Below are 18,311 nucleotides of genomic sequence, written 5' to 3'. Positions count from 1 at the left end.
AACATATATGATGCTCGTCGAAATAAATTGTTGTAAAATGTATAGATTTTTACGTTTCAGTTAATTTAAAGCGGATACTGTACACACAGGTCCGTCTAAAGGGAACTAGTTAAACTCACAGGATGTCCCGCCTTTGCCACGATCCTATTGGCTGCGGAAACTCGCCGAGCGCCGCGATTGGTGAAAATCACAGTCCGTCATCACTGTTCAATTTGGCTTCCCTGGCTTGACAGCTGTCACTGCACGCCGAGGTCAAGGAAGAAGAAGCATGGCTGCGTTGTTTAGAGGGTCGCGAAATATATTGTTACGTTGGACTAAACATGCCGACTTTGCTTTCGGTAACGTATGCCTTTATGTTTTGTGTCGTTTTGCTTCTGTCCCGTGGAGGCGAAACGGAGCGTTCTCGCTGTCAGCCCTGCTAGCTAGCTTGTTAGCAGTCTGAAGAAAGAGTGGATACTTACGGCTCGTGTTGGTAAAGTGCGACGCTGGACACGATGTCCCCGAGTGGACCGCCTGCTGCGGGCTGTTCAGTCTTGCGCCATGTGGGACAACGTGCTTAAAGCACATTGAGCGTAATGAAATGTGAAGCAACGAGCAGTAAGAAGCTAATGTGAAAGGCACAGTGAGTTCTAGATGGATGGATGGTGAGATCTGCTTTGGGATCTGAATACTTTTAATTATGCTTTAACGTCACGTGTTGTTATTCTCAGTTGAACAATTGTGTTTTTCTTGCTGTAATATTGCCACCACATCTACTCTGTCCTCCCTGCAATGCAACAGGGCGCTGTGGAAGCACTTTTTATTGTTCATAAGATGCTACTTAAACACACCACACTGGTCCTTTCCTCACTGCATCTCTAGTAATGCTGCTGTTAACCCTGCATTGCATTCTGCTAAATAACTTTCCTCCCGAATACGGCGCTTTCCCTTTTCCCCTGCAAATGCCTTTACAAAGCAGAGGTGGTCCTTCACAGACAGTTTCAAAGCCCACATAACGTCAGCCATATTTGTATGAATATGTTAAGTTATTACTATTATTATTAGAATAAATGGATGTTTTATAGATGGCCTAAACTAGTGGCCATGTACACTCTAATCGACCGAATAAAGACTATAATCTCGCTGTTGGAGTCTGGTTGGTTCCTCTCTGTTTAGTATCCGTTAACCTGACTGGACCTTGAATGGGCCGCCAGTGTTTAGTAGCCTGGCCGGACGCCACAAAGCAGCTTGTGAGTTGCAGCGGGAATATTTCCTTTGTTTGTTACTGATTCTGAATAGAGCATCTCCGTCTTTAAAATACAAGGACAGCGGCTCAGTTGCTCACGACTGTCGGTTGGCCTGAACGCCGTGAGCTGTAAGGGCCCAAGTTGCTCACGCCACTTCCACAATACTTCCTGTGTTTTGAAAAGAGTTCCATAAACGTGCCTTGCTTTCATTAAGTAAACAGAATCAAGGCCGTTTTCTTTTACACCGAGGTGTAGAATGACTATTGGGACGTGCTTGTATCGCTCTGGACTTCGACAAGACAATCCCCCCCCCCCTCCCCCCACACCCCTGAATGCATCTTTGTTCTCCTCCCTCAGTGTCAACGCGATCAATGGCCTCAAAGACCCCGGTGGGGTTTGTTGGTCTGGGAAATATGGGCAGCCCAATGGCCAAAAACCTCTTAAGAAACGGTTATCCTGTTATTGCCACCGACGTCTTCCCCGAGTCTTGCAAGGAGCTGCAGGACATCGGTGCTCAGGTAACACACACGTGGCCTTTTGAAGATTTAATAGATTAGATTAATAGTTTACCTTTTATTTTAGCAATATCGGCCAATGACTCTAATATTCAGGTGGTGGACTCCCCCGCGGAGGTGGCAGAGAGAGCCGACCGCATTCTCACAATGCTGCCCTCCAGTCCCAACGTCATTGAAGTCTACACGGGTCCAAATGGCATCCTCAAGTAAGTCTATTTCACCTTCACAGGCTCCCTATGTGACACCCGTGCATCCGCAGACGTACGTCGTTTAAAAACTAGTATAAAAGAACCGCACTATTGCAGCGTGTTTAATTAACCGGCGGATTGTATTATAACAAAAAGTGGTAATGCACTTTGTTTTGTCCTTTTCAGGAAGGTGAAGAAGGGAACGCTGTTAATCGACTCATCCACCATCGACCCTGCCGTCTCTCGAGAGATGGCAGCAGCTGCAGAGAAGATGGGCGCGGTGTTCATGGACGCTCCGGTGTCGGGAGGTAACGTGCACCTCCTTTTGAAACGCTGTCATCCTAGCCCCTCCATGCATGTTTGATCCCGTTATACCGTGTAGCTTGACTATTGGGATTTCATCTTTTTGACTAGTTCAAGGTGTCTAAAGGCTTCATTTAATTAAAGGAGAGGAGGGGCAGGTGGCTGTGTCAAAAGTAGAACCCGAATTCCAACCACTGCGTGCGGCCTCTGACCCCCTCAGTCTCACTTTTGAACTGTCTTACACTCTTTTGTATACCTAAACTGTGAACCTGTTGGGTTAGTGCTAGGACATGGGTTGTAATTACCGCGCGAGCCAGCCAGTAGGTGCCCTCTCCAGGTTTTATTGCCGCTTTTGACCGGGGGTCTTAAAGGCAAGGTTAAGGTTTTTAAGTTCTCATTATGTTGGTGCCGTCTGCTGGCGACGGCTCCTTGACAGAGCACAGGGTCGCCAGTCGTCCCTTAATGGGCTGAGCCGCGCTGGAGAATCCTGTGTCAGAGCTTTTCATGTTGATGGAGCCGTAATGGCGGGTATCCCATGTTAGTGCCTTTCATGTCAGATAAAGAGTCATAAAGAGGAGAGAATCTGCCCTCGCATGGAGTGCAGGAGAAAGAAAAGGGGGAGATAAGACATGAAGGAGACACATTGCAGTAAAGCTGTCCATCTCTTCCTCACACACACACACACACACACACACACACACACACACACACACTCTATTCCTTCAGGTATGCAGCTACGTCCTGGCACTCCTGCACATGTGACTAATAACTGATCTCATGTTATCGGCTTTTCGTTGCAACAGCCTTTTTTAACTCATGCACAGAAGTCTCTGCAGCTCCGGCCGTGCAAACACAGACTTGGCCCACACGTGCGTGTTTACCAGCTGGCGTCTGTGGGACAAGCCGACTGCAGTCGGTGAGATCAGAGCCTTAAACCTGTTACTCTCCCTTAACACACACGCTGTTTACATACCGTAGACGGTGCGTAGTTTGTGTGTGCGCGGTCCCCTGTGAAGGTTTCTTCCTCTCCTGTCACTTAAGTAAGCCTCTTTTTACTAGCGATGAGATGAGCAATGATTTACCCGCTGCCTCTGGCCTGTGCAGCCGGCTCTGCAGACGCTCTTCTTTCGTACACACATGCACGCGTCCTGCATTCACGCGCCCACCCATGTCACCGCCAGACGTCTCCAAGTCAGATTTAAACGGGCAACTGGCTCGTTAAGAGAAGATTCTCAGCGGAAAAGTGTGAGGGCTCTTGTAATCAAATTTAAGTGAATCGTGAAGCAAAAGTGCCGTCAAGGTTTGATATTATTGTAAATGGAAAACTTTTTTAGTGTTTGTCCGAAGAAACAAGTTAATTATGGCTTTAAGAACATGTAGTGTGTGTTTTTCAGTAATTAAAAAGAATCAATCCATTATTGCAAAGAAGTTGTAAGCATAAGAAAATAGATTGTTAATTGGCGCTCTAAAACGCACAGTGGAATCTATAAGGAGTCATACTTGGAGGTGATGCTGTGACTGATAAACTGGGTTAAACCCGTGAAGACATACAGGTCGCGGATGACAAATTCAGCATGTGGCAACTTCATGGGAAATGGCAGACTTGTGTCCCTCCTTCCTCGCTCCTCTCTGTGGTTACATGCCCTGTTCCAACCAGGAGATGGCACCCTACCCAAATAGGGCATTGTCATCGAGACGTTTGCATGTCTGTGCGCGTCCAAGTGGGAAGGCAGCTCGGCCAGTACTCTTATTAATACTGTGTATCCGCAATGCAACGTAAAGGTAATACAAATTATTTAGATACTTGTCTAGTTGTAGTAAAGCTGCTGCCATTTCTCTACAGATCACAGACACAAACAATGATACAATATAGTACACTTGATTTGAGTTAAATGAAGGCTTTGTCCGACCCTTCTGACCGAGGATATAAATGCACTCGCACAACAGACCGGCTGTGACCCTAAACTGCTGCAGACAGTCTCTGGTTTTAGCATTTTGTTTTTGTTTTTGATTTTTCTTTGGAGATAAAGTGTGTGTGTGTTGTGTGCGTCACTAGAGGTTTGGCCACCAACTCTGGGATCCGAGTAACCGAGTCTAACTCCTTTTTGAGCAATCAAATAAACCTTTCTTCTCACGGGCATCTTGCTGGCTTCTCTTCTCGCACTTTCACCAGTGTCTTGGCTTCAATACACACACACACACACACACACACACACACACACACACACACTAACTAGCCTCCGTATGGAGTTGAGAGAACATGTTGCTGCATAGACACTGTTATATTGGCTTTGTCACTGGTTCGTCAGGCCCGCCAACATTTGCTTGCACACACACACACACACACACACTTCTACCGCTGTCTGGTGTCATTAAACGCGTCCGCATGCAAAGTTGACCCACAACAAAACAAGCTCTGATGTCACAGGCTCAGGGTGTTGGCACAGTGATGGCAAAAATAGGCGGTCTGGATAACAAGCGACGGGGTCGTTAGCAGTAATTACCCAGAATGCCGTTGTTTGTGTCTGCGTGCCCGTGGTGGGCTGCCACATTGCTAACTGACTATGGCGTTTTTAAAAAGGCCTTAAAACCCTTTTTTGTTTTTTTTGTTTGTTTTTGCCGTCGCTGGGAAAGCGGGCTATCGGCGTAAATGAAAGCGAGAAGCAGCGGAGCCGCTGTGGGACCGCTGGCACTCGGGCCAACGCTGCTTGTTTGCGAGGTCTTATAATCCCCGGCTAACTGCCTCTTTAGGCCGGGGCCTCAACACCTCTCTAATCATTACCACACCACATCCACCGGAGCCGGAGCGCCGCAGCGTGTCATTTGCCGGCAGTTTGAACGTCATCCCCGGCCTGTAGCGGCTTGTTGGGACCGGCGCTGGCACCGACCCGTTCCTCCGCCGGCGCTGACGATCCACGTCTTTGCTGACTGGAAGAGGCTCAGTTTCTCCCTCCGGGCAAACGGGACCTCACACATGATCGATTTTCAGAATGGCATTTGTAGTTCACTGGTTCCCCCGAAGCTGGTTGATTTTAGTGTTTTGAAAAGCTCATTTCTTGAACGTTGGTGAATTGTGAGTTTTTTTTTTTTTTTTTGCAGTTTGTAAGCTCATATTAAAAAATACAAAATGGAAAGTAGTCGTCCAACAGCTCACCACATCTGTTCCTTCTTGTTCCATTACTCCCGTCAACAGCTGATGCTTTTTCAATGACTGTTTGAATGTTTTTGAATGAACATTTTTAGTAATCCGTGTGAAACTCGCTGACAAACGTATTGCATTTTCTGTGTCGGTTTCATGTTACATACTTTTCATATGAAACCGCATATTTTTAAAATGCTCCGCTTGAATTAAAAGAAAGTTTTTCCGATTGTGCCATTGGCTGTTGTGTTATTATGGTGATGTAACAGACTTTTATAACAGCAAAAAAATGAATTAAATTAATTATTTAAACAGGAATGGTATCATTTCCTTCTCAAATGTGTGTAACAACAATACAGCAAGTATTTACTTGGACTTAAAATGTCTGTAAAGAGTTAAACATGTCGTCCTTGTTTTTGTCAACTAAGCGATAACCAAACCAGCCAGTCAGTTTCTTCCCATCGGGATGGAAACCGCCCTCCTCCCCCTTTTGTCTCCCCCGTTCAGTCTTTCCTGCTTAACATATTTGTGTGTACACACACTCTCTCTCCTGAGCAGCACATTAAAGATTTTCTCTTCATTCAGCAAGTATTAATAAGGAAGGCGAAACTCTTACAACCTTCCCCTGGTATGTGAGCAGGGAGCAGAAGAGCCCCGAGGGCAGTTTAGTGAAGGTTAGCGATGAGTTAAGGAGTCCGGTTGGACGGGCAGAGGGGGGGGCGGTGCTCCTGGTGTCTGTCAACTTGATGGCTCACCAGTGCTGGAGTCAGCGGTCCAAAGGCGAGATTAGCATAACAAGCCTCTCACTGAAGGGTTCACAGTGAATGGGAGGAAGGGGTGTAAGAGTGACCAGGGATGGGGGTGATGTGGGGGGCTGTAGCCTATGCTCCAGATGGGGGTAGACCCACAGCAGCTGGGGACTGGCTCCCGCATCTCCGCTCGTATGTCATCTGTTGTGCGTTTTGCGCACGTTGCAGACAACTAGTAAGCAGGCGCACAAGCTCCCGACACAAAGTCTGTCAAATGTCGCACAGACGCCCCGCTGCATCGCTCACCTAAAACTGAATTGTGTGTGTGTGTGTGTGTGTCCCGGCCTTCTAACCGCCTAATTGGGGATCATTATTAACTTGTGAGTCTCATTGGGCCAGAGAGAGAGGATTGATTGTGGACGTCTCCTGCTCCCTCCATCCTGTGTCACCTCTCCCCTACGGGATGGAGTTTATACTGATAGTGGAGATGAGGATGATGATGAGGGCCGGCCCGGTCAATGGGCAGGCATTGCAAACTAAACCCGTAGGCCGTTGTAACGTCTCGTTCCACGAAACTATGTTGACGCTCTAAACTCAATAAAAATCCGTTCTTGAACGAGCTGGGGTTTTTTTTTTCCCCGAGACCCAAACTTGTTTGAGTTCTCAGGCAGTGTTTGTGAGCACGATCAGTTCTCATGGCTCCGCGCTCGTTAACCGAGACTGATAAAGAGTCTGTTTTTAACCGCGCAGCATTACAGAAGTTGGCAGACGAAGCGTTGAAAGCGTGCTCTTGTGTTTCTTTTCTTTCTATGAAGAAATTTACTAAGCGCGCAGCCGCTTTCTGTTCCACGCATCCACTCGGGCTCCGTCACGCTTTTTACAGGGACTTTTTAAGTTTTTAATTTGTTTTAGAAAAAGATCTGCCCCGGGTTGTAATTATAATGGTGGAGCACACAAGGCCGCGTTGTTGGCCTGTAAACAAGCAACCAGCCCCCACTGGCTCTCTGCTAGCGGCCCCCTCCCGTTGACTCAAGGCTGTTGGACCATTAGACTAGCGTGGACTCAAAACGCCTGCAAAGGATGTGTTGTGTGAGTGCATTGCCAAAGTCAAGCGTTTGTTTGCAGGAACTTCATCTTGACTTGGAGGTGTGACACAAAAATAAGGCGCACAATGAAGTCTCTCTCGTTTTTCATGGAGTAAGAACGAGGAAACACTCGCAGTGTTTTACTGTGTAATCTCCGGGAGAAAGAAGCTGGGTCGTGGCTCGTTGTCGAATGCGTCATTCGCTACCAAACTCTGGTAACATCCCTTTTTGTGTGTGTGTGTGTGTGTGTGTGTGGCTGTGTGTGTGTGTGTGTGTTGTTTGCGTAGCCTCATAGTCACAAACGTAGTTTTAATTTAAACCCACCGCCAATAAAATGCGCCTACTGGTTTACACGCGGCTCGTAACTAGAAAGGACGCGGCCTCAGAAGCTCCAAGTGACGTCTTGTTGGCCACGGCTGCGGGGTCGGCACCTGTCCGTATCTCACACACACACACACACACATAGGAACCCACACGCTGATGCTGCTTGCACATGCACACAGACGTTCGCAGGGACTTTGCACATACACGCACCACTTCAGAAAGAGGGCACGCTTAAAAGGTTATGGGTCTGTCGTGAATCGCTTCGGTTGATTCCTTTCTGTGTAATGAAAGCAGTGCTAATGAAGTGAGTGTTCACTACAAACGGGCCAAACCGAGGTTGTGCCTCTGATCTTTCACACAACCGCTCGCACCCTCTTCATGTTCACGGTGGACGCCTGTTTGTCAAGCATCTGTCCTCCTTTCTTCTAAAACTTCAATCTCGTTAATGGCGCAGATCAGATGAAGGAGATGTCTGTGTGCGTCTTTTTAATTGAGCGGAAGTTAACCCGCTCGACACACACACACACACACACACTACAGATGCGCACTCGCAGACCCCGCGTGTCCTCTCCATATATCACGCAGCATATTGTGGGAGCCACTTCCAATCCGCTAACCCTTTTTCCCGCGGCACAGTAAACGGCACAAAGTGGCTCATTAATATTCCAGCCTGCTCCAGCGTGCGCTGAGAATATTTGCGCTGGGCGCGGTGGGTGGGGAGGGCGGGTGAGGAGTTGGACACCCGCTGCCACTCACCCGAATCTGGTGCCCTGGAGCCGGACGAGCGAAAGTGGCCGAGGCGAGAGGTGGTTCTTTCCCTGAGGAATCACTTCCCCAGAAAGAATCTTGCTTGCCAGACGATAGCGTGGCACACTTTCCCTTTTTTCTTCTGTTGCCACCAGAGAAAATACCAAAAACCCTCCAAACAGACGGCTCCTCCTTGTTGTTGTGTTGGTGCATCTCAGGTCGCTCGTTGTTCCTCCTGTATCGCTCTTTTCCGTGTTTTCATGTAGCAACAGAGTTGCATCTTGTTGTGAACTGCGTGCAGTTCGGTGGGGTCATTTTTTACAAATGTACAATTATTAGTGTTACAAATTGTTTGTGTCACAAGCTGTTGTGTCGTGTTTTACGCTGTTAGAGTTTTTGTGTGTTATTCATTGTCGTAAGACAAGTAGCTCTGAACGCTCCCTGATTACGTGTAAAAATGTATGTGCTATGTACGGTATGTGAAAAATTCATTCCGTAATGATACCGTTTCAGCAGGTGCACCATGTGGCGTTCTACCGCCGTAAACAAGTTTTCTTCATATTTCCATCCCTCCTCTGCTCTTTCCTCTCCATCTCTGAACCCCTCCCTCTCCCCCTTAACTCCACTCCTTAGACTCACACACGCACATTGTCTCCCCCCCCCTAGGGGGCGGTGTGTAGTTGTGCCGTGCTAACGATCCCCTACTGTCACTCCCGCTGGGATGGATGAGCCGGCGGGCCGGCGCTCAGGAAGCCTCATTAGGATTCCTCTTTAATCCGTCTCTGACAGGACCAGTCCGAGGACGGGATGTCCCCCCCCCCCATCTCACACACACACACACCTACATAGACAATGTCACAGAATTGCACAGCACACGCGAGCACAAGTGCACTTGCACAATGAACAGACTCCCCCAACACACACAGACACACACATTGTTATGCTAATGATGTGTTATTCTTCCAACAAGGATCTTCCATCATCCCGGTGTCACTACCTATAGAAATCCACTACAGATCATAAGAGCTTATTATGGGTGATTAGTTAATTTGAGGGAGAGTTGGTGGGTGGGGGGGAGGAGGGGGGGATGCTGGGAGGTAGGAAGAGAAAGATCGTTTTTCCTTCTCTGCTTGTTGACTCCGCGTCACTCTCTCTCCTCTTTAGTCTTTGCTCTTCTTCTTCATTCCTTCTCCCCTTCACGAGATGTATTGATCGGCACATTGACCGTGTTATCAATAATCTCCTCTTTAGGCGTCAGTGATCTCCCCTAATGAACCAGCACAGTTGTCACACGGCTCTCTGTGTGTTTTGAGGTACGGTTTTATTTCCACTTCTTCCCTGCGTATTAGACACATGGTACACAGGAGGGTCAAACACTGTCCAACAGGCCGAGTCTGTCCCTAAACATTAGATATCACACAACTAGACGATATAAATGACTAAAAAGGGCTAAATCGTGTGTGTGTGATTGGTGTGCGTGTGTTTGCAGCGGTCCGTAGGCAGCAGCAGCGTGGGCTCCGGCCTTTTATTATGTGGCCCTAATGACCTGCTGACAGCTCAACACTGACACTTACACACACACACGTACAGTGTGCTCGTACAGGCAACATCATACACTTGACAAAAGAACAGCCAATTAAATTAGGGGGAGGGTGAAAGGAGATGTATATTTGTGAATATACAGTAAGTCTCGTCTCTGCTGGGAAGTCTGATAATGTGATATCAGCTGTTTTGTCCCCAGTAATTCCCTTTTAATTATTAACAGCAACATTATTAAGCTTTCACTATTAAGAGGCCTTTCATTAGAGCCCAATGACACCCTGAAGAGCCATTTGAACTCTTTCCCTTTCTCTTTTCTTCCTTTGCTTTTTTTAGAGTGGAAAAGTCACTTTGCACACTCGATCGCAGCCTTTGGACTTCTGCATTACTTTTTTAAGTTGTGTGTGTGTATACTGTATATAAGGTTAGCATCATTTATTTTTATTTACTCAACCCATATTTAACTAGTTAAGAGCAACAAGATTGACTGACGTGTCTGTAACAACAACCAATCTATTTCATTTCTATAATTGTACTTATAAGAGCTAGAGATTTAAAACGAGGTTCAGAGAAAACGTTTATTCTTTCTGAATGGCTACAGGTGGGACTGTGTGAAAAGTGCCATACAAGTCCATTTTATCACGATGAGAATTTACCCTGAGTGGCTTTAATAACCAGGCAGTACCAGTAGTGAGAGTGAAGCAATAAATCCTGTAGGACTTTACAATTTCTCACAAATCTCTGCGCGGCGATCTTCATTATGCAGCAAACAATGAGTGAATGCATTCAGAGCCACGTACAAATGTAGCAGAGATCTGTGTCCTCCGAGCCTCAATGGAGAAACATTCTGTCTGTGTGTGTGTGTGTGTGTGTGTGTGTGTGTGTGTGTATACAGTATGTAGATAGCAGATTGCAATCAATGGAGCTAATCAATGAAGCATCAAAGGGGACGCCTCCATTGAAGAGGAGACTCAGGACGGCTGGGTCCAAACCAAGAGCTGAAAAGGGGTCGGTTCTGCAATAAGGACCCTGTGGAGTGGGCAAAAGGGGGGTGTGAGGGGGGGGGGGGGTTGCAGTTACCTCCCACAACATGGCACGCTCCTTAAGCCATCAGGCATGGGGAGGGACGCCTAATTGAACATGATAAAGTGTAAAGTTAATTACCCCTCACGCCTGTCACTGATACCCCCATGGGGGGGACGGGGTGGGGCTGGCCTCAGGCACAGCTGTTGGTGTGTTTGTGTGTGTGAGAGAGAGACGGAGAGAGTAAGGGTGACAGGACAAAAGGCAAGGGCTCCCACGAGGGTTGTGCAGAAGATGATGGCAACAATCGCCTTTTAAAGATGCCTCCGTCCCTCTGGCGCACCACTACTTAACACGCCGTTCCCTCTATGAGCCCAACACATAAACACACACACAGACGGAGAAAAGTGCACAGCTGACCTTTTAGACGCAGTTGTACTAGTGTTGAAACAGTCAAGTGGTTGATTTATTATGTTCTTTTGTTGGGCAAATCCATATATGTTAGTTGGATACACCTGTTTGCTTGTGCTCACCTACACTAGTTAAGTTCATCTCGCTCTTCAACCTTGAATACGTTTTGATGGTTGTTGCAGGTCCACAAGTCCGGGTGGAACCATTTCAGAGAATCAGGGTGGATAAGTTGGTCCCGTGTACCACTGACTCGGACACCGTGTGCGTTCACCCCAGGTGGCCTCAACACGGAGGTTGAACATGTGTTTTGTGTTCAGGTGTCGGGGCTGCCAGCTTGGCCAAGTTGACCTTCATGGTGGGGGGAGTGGAGGAGGAATACAACGCTGCGCAGGAGCTGCTTACCTGCATGGGAGCGAATGTTGTCTACTGTGGACAGGTCGGCAATGGACAGGTAAAGAAGACACAGGCGTGCAAACCCACGTTACACTGTAACTTACTTTAAAGTGAGTTTATATGTCCGAAGTAAAGGCTTTTCCTAACTGATAGCAATATTTATTCCTAAATTCCAATGTCCATGCCCAAGTTTATGAATCAATTCTGAAGCTGCATCATTAGGTTTTTTCTTTTTAGATTAATCTACATTCTGTATTCTGTGCATACCTCTTAATATCCACACAGTAAAAGTGCCTTTTTCTGCTTTTCTTGTCAATCTTCTCTAGGCAGCGAAGATCTGCAACAACATGCTCCTGGCCATCGGGATGATTGGGACCGCAGAGACCATGAACCTCGGCATCAGGTATTATCCGGCACGGCTGCGTTAAGCTGCTTCACACCAGTTAAACAATGCGAGGATGAAACGCTGGATTTACATGGGAAAGGTTAATGTCGCTGTAACCCTCATTGGTGGAGCACAGGAATTATGACACAGGGAAACCTGTGAGTGGGCTATTAAACGTGCACCAAGCGTGCCCTTTTATTTATTCAAATAGCTGTTCCATAGATGCAGTGGGGTTCCTATTCTTTTTTTGGGGGGATGTTGAGCAGGAGACTTCCCCTCCTGAGTCAGCAAATGAAGACATTTTGGTTACAATACCCATGGACTCAAACGTGGAGCTTTTGAGGCTCCCACACGGGTGAATTTGGCTTTGAGCCTTTGATACAGCCGTCACTATGAAAACTATCACTGCACCAGTGATGTGGCAATAACCGGGGCAGTAATTTACTACTTCAACACGGGTTCGGAAACGCGTGCGCATGCGTGTGTGTGCTTTATAGGAGTGCAAAGGGGTCAACCCAGCCCCAAGTTCGGGACGCCTCTCCCGGAGAAAGATGGATGAGGGGGAGGAGCCACAGACTCCTGATTTGCATCTGCTGATTGAGTCTCCCCAGTATCCTGTCAGAACCCTGTCAATGATTGTTTTTTGTTACCAGAACATTTATCTATGACCTGAAAGGATTCAAGAACAAGTCTCCCTATAGTGCAGGTTCCCTTCAGAATCTACCTTTATTTTGTGGGGTGTGAAAATTAAGCCCACACATTTACCGGAGCCATCAGAAAAGTCCTTCACCCTTTGGAAGTGTGAATTTATCATTTACTTTATTTATACATATCCCTGTCAATAATAGACTGTTTCCTCTGGTCATTGTGATACTATTATGGGTCTTGCGACTTTGTGTGTGCGTGTGCGTGTGAATTGCTCTTCTCACAGTGCGGCTGTGTTAGTGCCGCAGATTTATCTGTACTGAAACCGAGGAGGAAAATTGGCATGAGCAGTCGCACATAAATCCCCCCACAAGGCCTCTGAAATATGGAGGCATTAAGGGAGCAACACAGATTTACACATTGCCACACGGTCTCTCTTACACACATGCATGCACGCGCGCACGCACACACACACACACAGATTTACATGCACTGACACTGAAGACGGCAATTTTCTACCAAACTACAACAGTTTCTGCTCACATCATTATAACAACTAGTAACTACTGCATCCCTTTACTTTCTATGTGAATTATGCTTTTTACATGCAGAACTGTCCCCATTTTCTGTGTGTGTGTGTGTGTGTGTGCGCCCACATGCACGGTGCTTGTGTGTGTCTTTCCATGTGCCCCCCAGCCCCCCTTCTTGCTAGCCAATCTCGGGGGCTTTATTATAGGGTTTGACAAAGACTGTCAGCGTTTAGAGAGCCCCCACACCCGTAAATCTCCCATGCTGCATTGCGGCCCAGCCTCTTATGCAGAGAGGGTGCTCTCTTAGGCGTGTGTGTGTGTACAGACGCACACACAACACAATCCGACACAAAGCAGCTGAGCACCCGCAGCCAATTTACAGGAAAACGGCTTTAAGATTTTATTATGCTGGACTTGGGCCTGATAGTTTCCCTTTCTTCAGATAAGTGTTTTTGTGTGTTTTCCCCTCACCTGCCTACATACAGACACTACACACACTCAGACTCACACTCACAGACACGTCTCTGTTCGCGGAGCTAATTTGTTGATCTCGGATGGAAGCTCGGGCCCGTCTCCAACAGAGCGTGGCGTTCTCTTAGTGCAAGGAATGGCCACGCATGACAATTATGAACACGCACAGGCGCACACCCTGCACGTCTGCCGCCATTCCCCCCTCCACACTTTTCGAGTTTTGTTCCCGTCCCTATTTGCTGGACCTCCTCATTTTAAGCTTTGCTTTTAATCCCTTGATTTCGCCGCTGCCTCCGGGGGAACAGACACACACATCTCTCTCTCCCCCCTAATGAATAAGCAACATATGTTGGGATAAAGGGTGATAAACGCGCTTAAATGAGATAGTAAAGTGTGTGTGTGTGTGTCTGCGCCCGTTAGCTCTTTAATATAATAATAAATGGCGAACAGGTCGGGCTTCCTCTCCTGTGGCATCGGACCAGGACGAGGAGCTAATTGCAATGAACTCCACCTGCTAGAGCTCCCCGGTACATAAACACCGTCCCCGCTTTCCTCCGCCTCCCGCTCACATTTCTTTAATGTGCGTCGGCATCGCACGGCAACACGTTCGCATCTTTGTGTTTCTATCCATGTCAATCTTGTTAACGCGTGACGTGTCCTCTTCTCCACGCAAATTACTGCAGGCGAGGAACGACTCCACTGCGTCAGCTAATAACCGCGGCTGTGCGTGTGTGTGCGTGTGCGTGTGTGTGTGTGTGTGTTAGAGGAGCAGGAGGGGAACTTCATTGATTTATCGTTAACTGAGGACAACAGCTCCCCGTCAGCGTCTCTGGTCGCTATAACAAACGATCTGCGCGCTCGGACGCGCTTTATTGTAGCTCAGCCAGTAACCTTTTCAGCTGCTGACCCAGAACGCAGGGAGGGGCCGTGTGTGTGTGTGTGTGTGTGTGTGTGTGTGTGGAGAGATGTGTGTGTGTGGGGCGGGGGGGGGGGTGCGCGATGTCAAACATATGTCCCCCAGAGTCCTCAGACAGGGAGGTGTCAGCTGGGGAGACGAGGGGGAGGAAGAGGAGAAGCGAGGCAGGATGGCGACGGATGCTTTCAGACATAAACTGAAAAGGCCGTCATGAGCGAGACTGCCGTTAAGAAATTGCCAGCGAAAAAGGAAAAACGTCTTTTACGAACCCACGCACGCCAGGCCGCTTTTCCAAAACACTTTGGATTAAAGAAAAATAAACACACACAAAAGCGGCAAAGGAGGAGGGAGGGACACGGCTAGAGTGTAAACGCAATTCACATTCTTAATTAGTCAGCAGACAGCTAATAAAAACCCGTGGTAGTAATGGCAGAATGAGAGCCAGGTGGAGGCAGGGAGGCTGATGGCCTTAAGGACCTATGATGGTTTAACAGTCATATTGAGAGCAGAATAGAGTTACAGGCCTGTAAGTAACGGTGGAGTGAGGCAGCCAGGGCTTGATGTGGTCACGTTTTCACAATGGCCTTTAAACCGTTCGCAGCACTGCAGACGGTGTAGTTACACCCTCTTCACTGCAGTGGTTGACACGTTTTTTTTTCCTCCTCTTTGCCAGTTCTTGTTGTAGCCTGAAATGTGTCCTATATGGAAGTGGGTTGTGGCAGAAGTAAGAGCGCACTTCTTTACATGACAGCGAGGTTTATTGCTCCCCGGTGCTGCTTAACCACTTCTCCTCCTCCTCCTCTCTTTTTTCCCCCATGAACGAGTGATGATGAGGGATAGATGTGCTGTTAAACATCAATACTGCATTAGCCAGCATTACAAAGCCTTCGGCCATTAACATTGAGGAATGGTCCCAGACTAGCATAAAGTTCAATTGGGGTCACCACAAGCACCAGCCGTCCCACACCCCATCTTCCTGTGTTCCTCTTTCTGCCCCGTGCTGAAAAAGGAATAGATATTATCAATGATCTTATATCCCGTCGGTCCCATTTCCTCACTGTTTCTACATAATTCCTCTTTCCTACACCATCGCCACCGTCTACCGCGTCCCGATTCCTCGGTGCGTAAGATCCTGATCTTTTCCTTCTCCTTTCGCCAGACTGGGTTTGGACCCCAAGCTGCTGGCACAGATCCTCAACATGTCCTCAGGTCGCTGCTGGTCCAGCGACGTGTACAATCCGGTCCCCGGCGTCATGGAGGGAGTCCCCTCGGCCAACAGCTACCAGGGCGGCTTCGGAACCACACTGATGGCCAAGGTACAGCCTGCTCCCGGTCTTTGTGTCACTTGTGTCAGTGTTTAGTCTATGAATGAAAACAAATGTCCCACGGCCCGAGCCGACGTCAAATCCTCGTTTCCCAACTGGACCCACAATGACGGATAAATACAACGGCGAAATAGAAGCAAATCGTCCCATCTGAAAAGGTGTAAGCAGCAAGTGTTTGGTATTTTCCCTCCGGCTAAATGAGCCGATGAATCATTTATCAAGTTGTTGCCATTTCATTTTCTGCTGCTACCATTATTCTTGCTTTTTTCTTCGTCTCTCAACCCTGCAATTTACTCCCTGTTTACTGTTCTTTTGTGTGATGCTCCTTTTTACTCGACCCATCTGTGCCTTCATTTTACCGTATCTCTGTATGGGCCAGTTTGCATTCTTGGAACAATTGGTGAATCTGTAGGTCTATTAATACACTTGCACTGTGCAGTTTTATCTGACAAAATTACACTTTCCTTCTTACAATCACTTCTTGCTGCCGTCTTTGGATGAACAAAAATAGATTATAGATATTAGTCCAACATTCTAACACTCTCATCCATTTTCTCCCTGTGTCTCCATTTCCAGGATCTTGGTTTGGCTCAAAACACTGCGACTAACACAAAGACACCCATCCCTCTGGGTTCCCTGGCCCACCAGATCTTCAGAGTCATGTGCTCCCGCGGCTACGCTAACAAGGACTTCTCCTCCGTCTTCCAATTCCTGCGCGAGGAGGAAGGGCAGTGAATGCAGGGGGAGCACAGTTTACTGTGACGTTACCACACATAAACACACACACTCTCATGCGCACACAGACATACACACACACACAGACACACCAGTGCCCCTTATCCCGTTATGCTCAGGAGAGACTAAGGCCGTGCCCTCAAGCACAGAGCGGCAGTCCAATTAACATACAGTATGTCGGCACGTGTTCCCTGATATCATGTTTTCAATTCCCGGCTCTCCCTCTGCATGGGGGACATGCAGAGAATGACCTTAGATCAGCATCTGGAGACAAAGAAAACTCTCTTCCCACCCTGCAAGGAGAGGCCTGAGTGAAAAATGAGAGGTAGGAAGGGACACGGCTGGTTTCTATGTACCAGTGGAGATAATGTGGGTTTTCCACATTGAAGGTTCTAGGTGTGCTTTTGTCTGGTTCTTGCTCATTGACTGCTGCCCGACTGCACTGACCTGTCAATGAAGGGACTGAAAAGAAGACGTGCGGTATTACATGGTATTAGACATTTCATTGAAGGGACAGTACAGGAAAGTGCAGAAGGAGAGGAAATCTTCTGAGCCCTACATGTGAGGTGACCAAAGACAGCCACGCCAAGGCCTCAAAGTTCACTCGTTTTGTTACATTTTTTGGTGAAATGACCACTTAAGCTCGTTTTGAAAACTGTGATTATATACCTGGTTATTTTTGCACTGTGTGCATTGGAATGCAATGTGCCGGGCCATTTTGATAGTTACACAATCTCTTTGACCTACAGTAACCTCTCTTTGATGTCTACGTCTGCTTATTGAGCCACTAGAGTATTATTTTTTTGACCAACACTGTCTGAATTTTATACTGTTCACTACAAAATATGGTTGTCATTCTCGAGCACTCGGTTGGTTCCCCGTTTTGACTTCAACTAAGTCTGTCCTCACTCATTTCTTCTGTCACCGCCTCTCTGTACTTGTATAACGTGTATGTAAGTGAGGAACGTTCCTCTCAGCTCGGAACAAATGTACATAATGTATATTTACGTATTGTTGCATAGTGTTGAAGAGAAACCTAACTGGACTGTCACTTTTTGTAGTAAATTGTATTAATAGTGGCTACAGTTTTGTTTATGCTCTGTGAAACAGATCTTCAGTCACCCTGCCGCCTCAAAATAAAAGATCTTCCGTGTATTTGATGTCAGTCTGGTTTTGTTTCACTGGAGTAAGACTTGAAAAAGGCCTCATACTCTTTTCTCTTTGCATGTTGCAAAGCTTTAAATCTGTTGACGTTTTTTCCCTCAAGACTCAACCACTGATTAGTTGTATAAGCCACGGCCGAGATGCACATCTGATAGTGAGATCATGTTATATAACTATACTAACTATAAATCACAACTTTTACTTACAAATTATAAATCTAAATGTTTATTTTTACAAGAAAAGCATTTGACTGGTACTGTATATATTGGAGTAATTTTATTCGAGCAGCAGTGGAGCGAAGGGCCTCTTCGTTGTTCATTCATGGTTGTCTATTTACCATCGTGTGTAGCTGGGAGGCTACAAAGAAAATCAGGACTGTTTCTCTTCATTCTCTTATAGAAGGCCGTAGAGTCTGAACACAGTCACAATAAAAAAAAATGCGCTTAGATACGGCTTGTGAGGCACGTTGCATGCCAACATGCTTATGATGGCAGTTCT

At 47.2% G+C, this 18,311-nt stretch overlaps 1 protein-coding gene across 1 annotated transcript; it reads left to right on the top strand.

The window, feature by feature from the left end:
• The first annotated feature begins 43 nt into the window (after positions 1-43).
• Positions 44-17,804, top strand: hibadha (3-hydroxyisobutyrate dehydrogenase a). Its single transcript, XM_040188305.2, has 8 exons — positions 44-338; positions 1,584-1,744; positions 1,838-1,947; positions 2,116-2,237; positions 11,567-11,700; positions 11,969-12,045; positions 15,749-15,905; positions 16,491-17,804. Exons 1-8 carry the CDS (start codon positions 269-271, stop codon positions 16,647-16,649), a joined length of 990 nt encoding a protein of 329 aa, XP_040044239.1. The 5' UTR covers positions 44-268; the 3' UTR covers positions 16,650-17,804.
• The last annotated feature ends 507 nt before the right edge of the window (positions 17,805-18,311 follow it).

Source organism: Gasterosteus aculeatus, chromosome 10 (genome assembly GCF_964276395.1).
Source record: "Gasterosteus aculeatus chromosome 10, fGasAcu3.hap1.1, whole genome shotgun sequence".
In the NCBI taxonomy this organism is placed as follows: Eukaryota; Metazoa; Chordata; class Actinopteri; order Perciformes; family Gasterosteidae; genus Gasterosteus; species Gasterosteus aculeatus.
The sequence above is the reverse complement of the archived record's forward strand: the minus strand, read 5'-3'. Positions and strand labels throughout refer to the sequence as shown.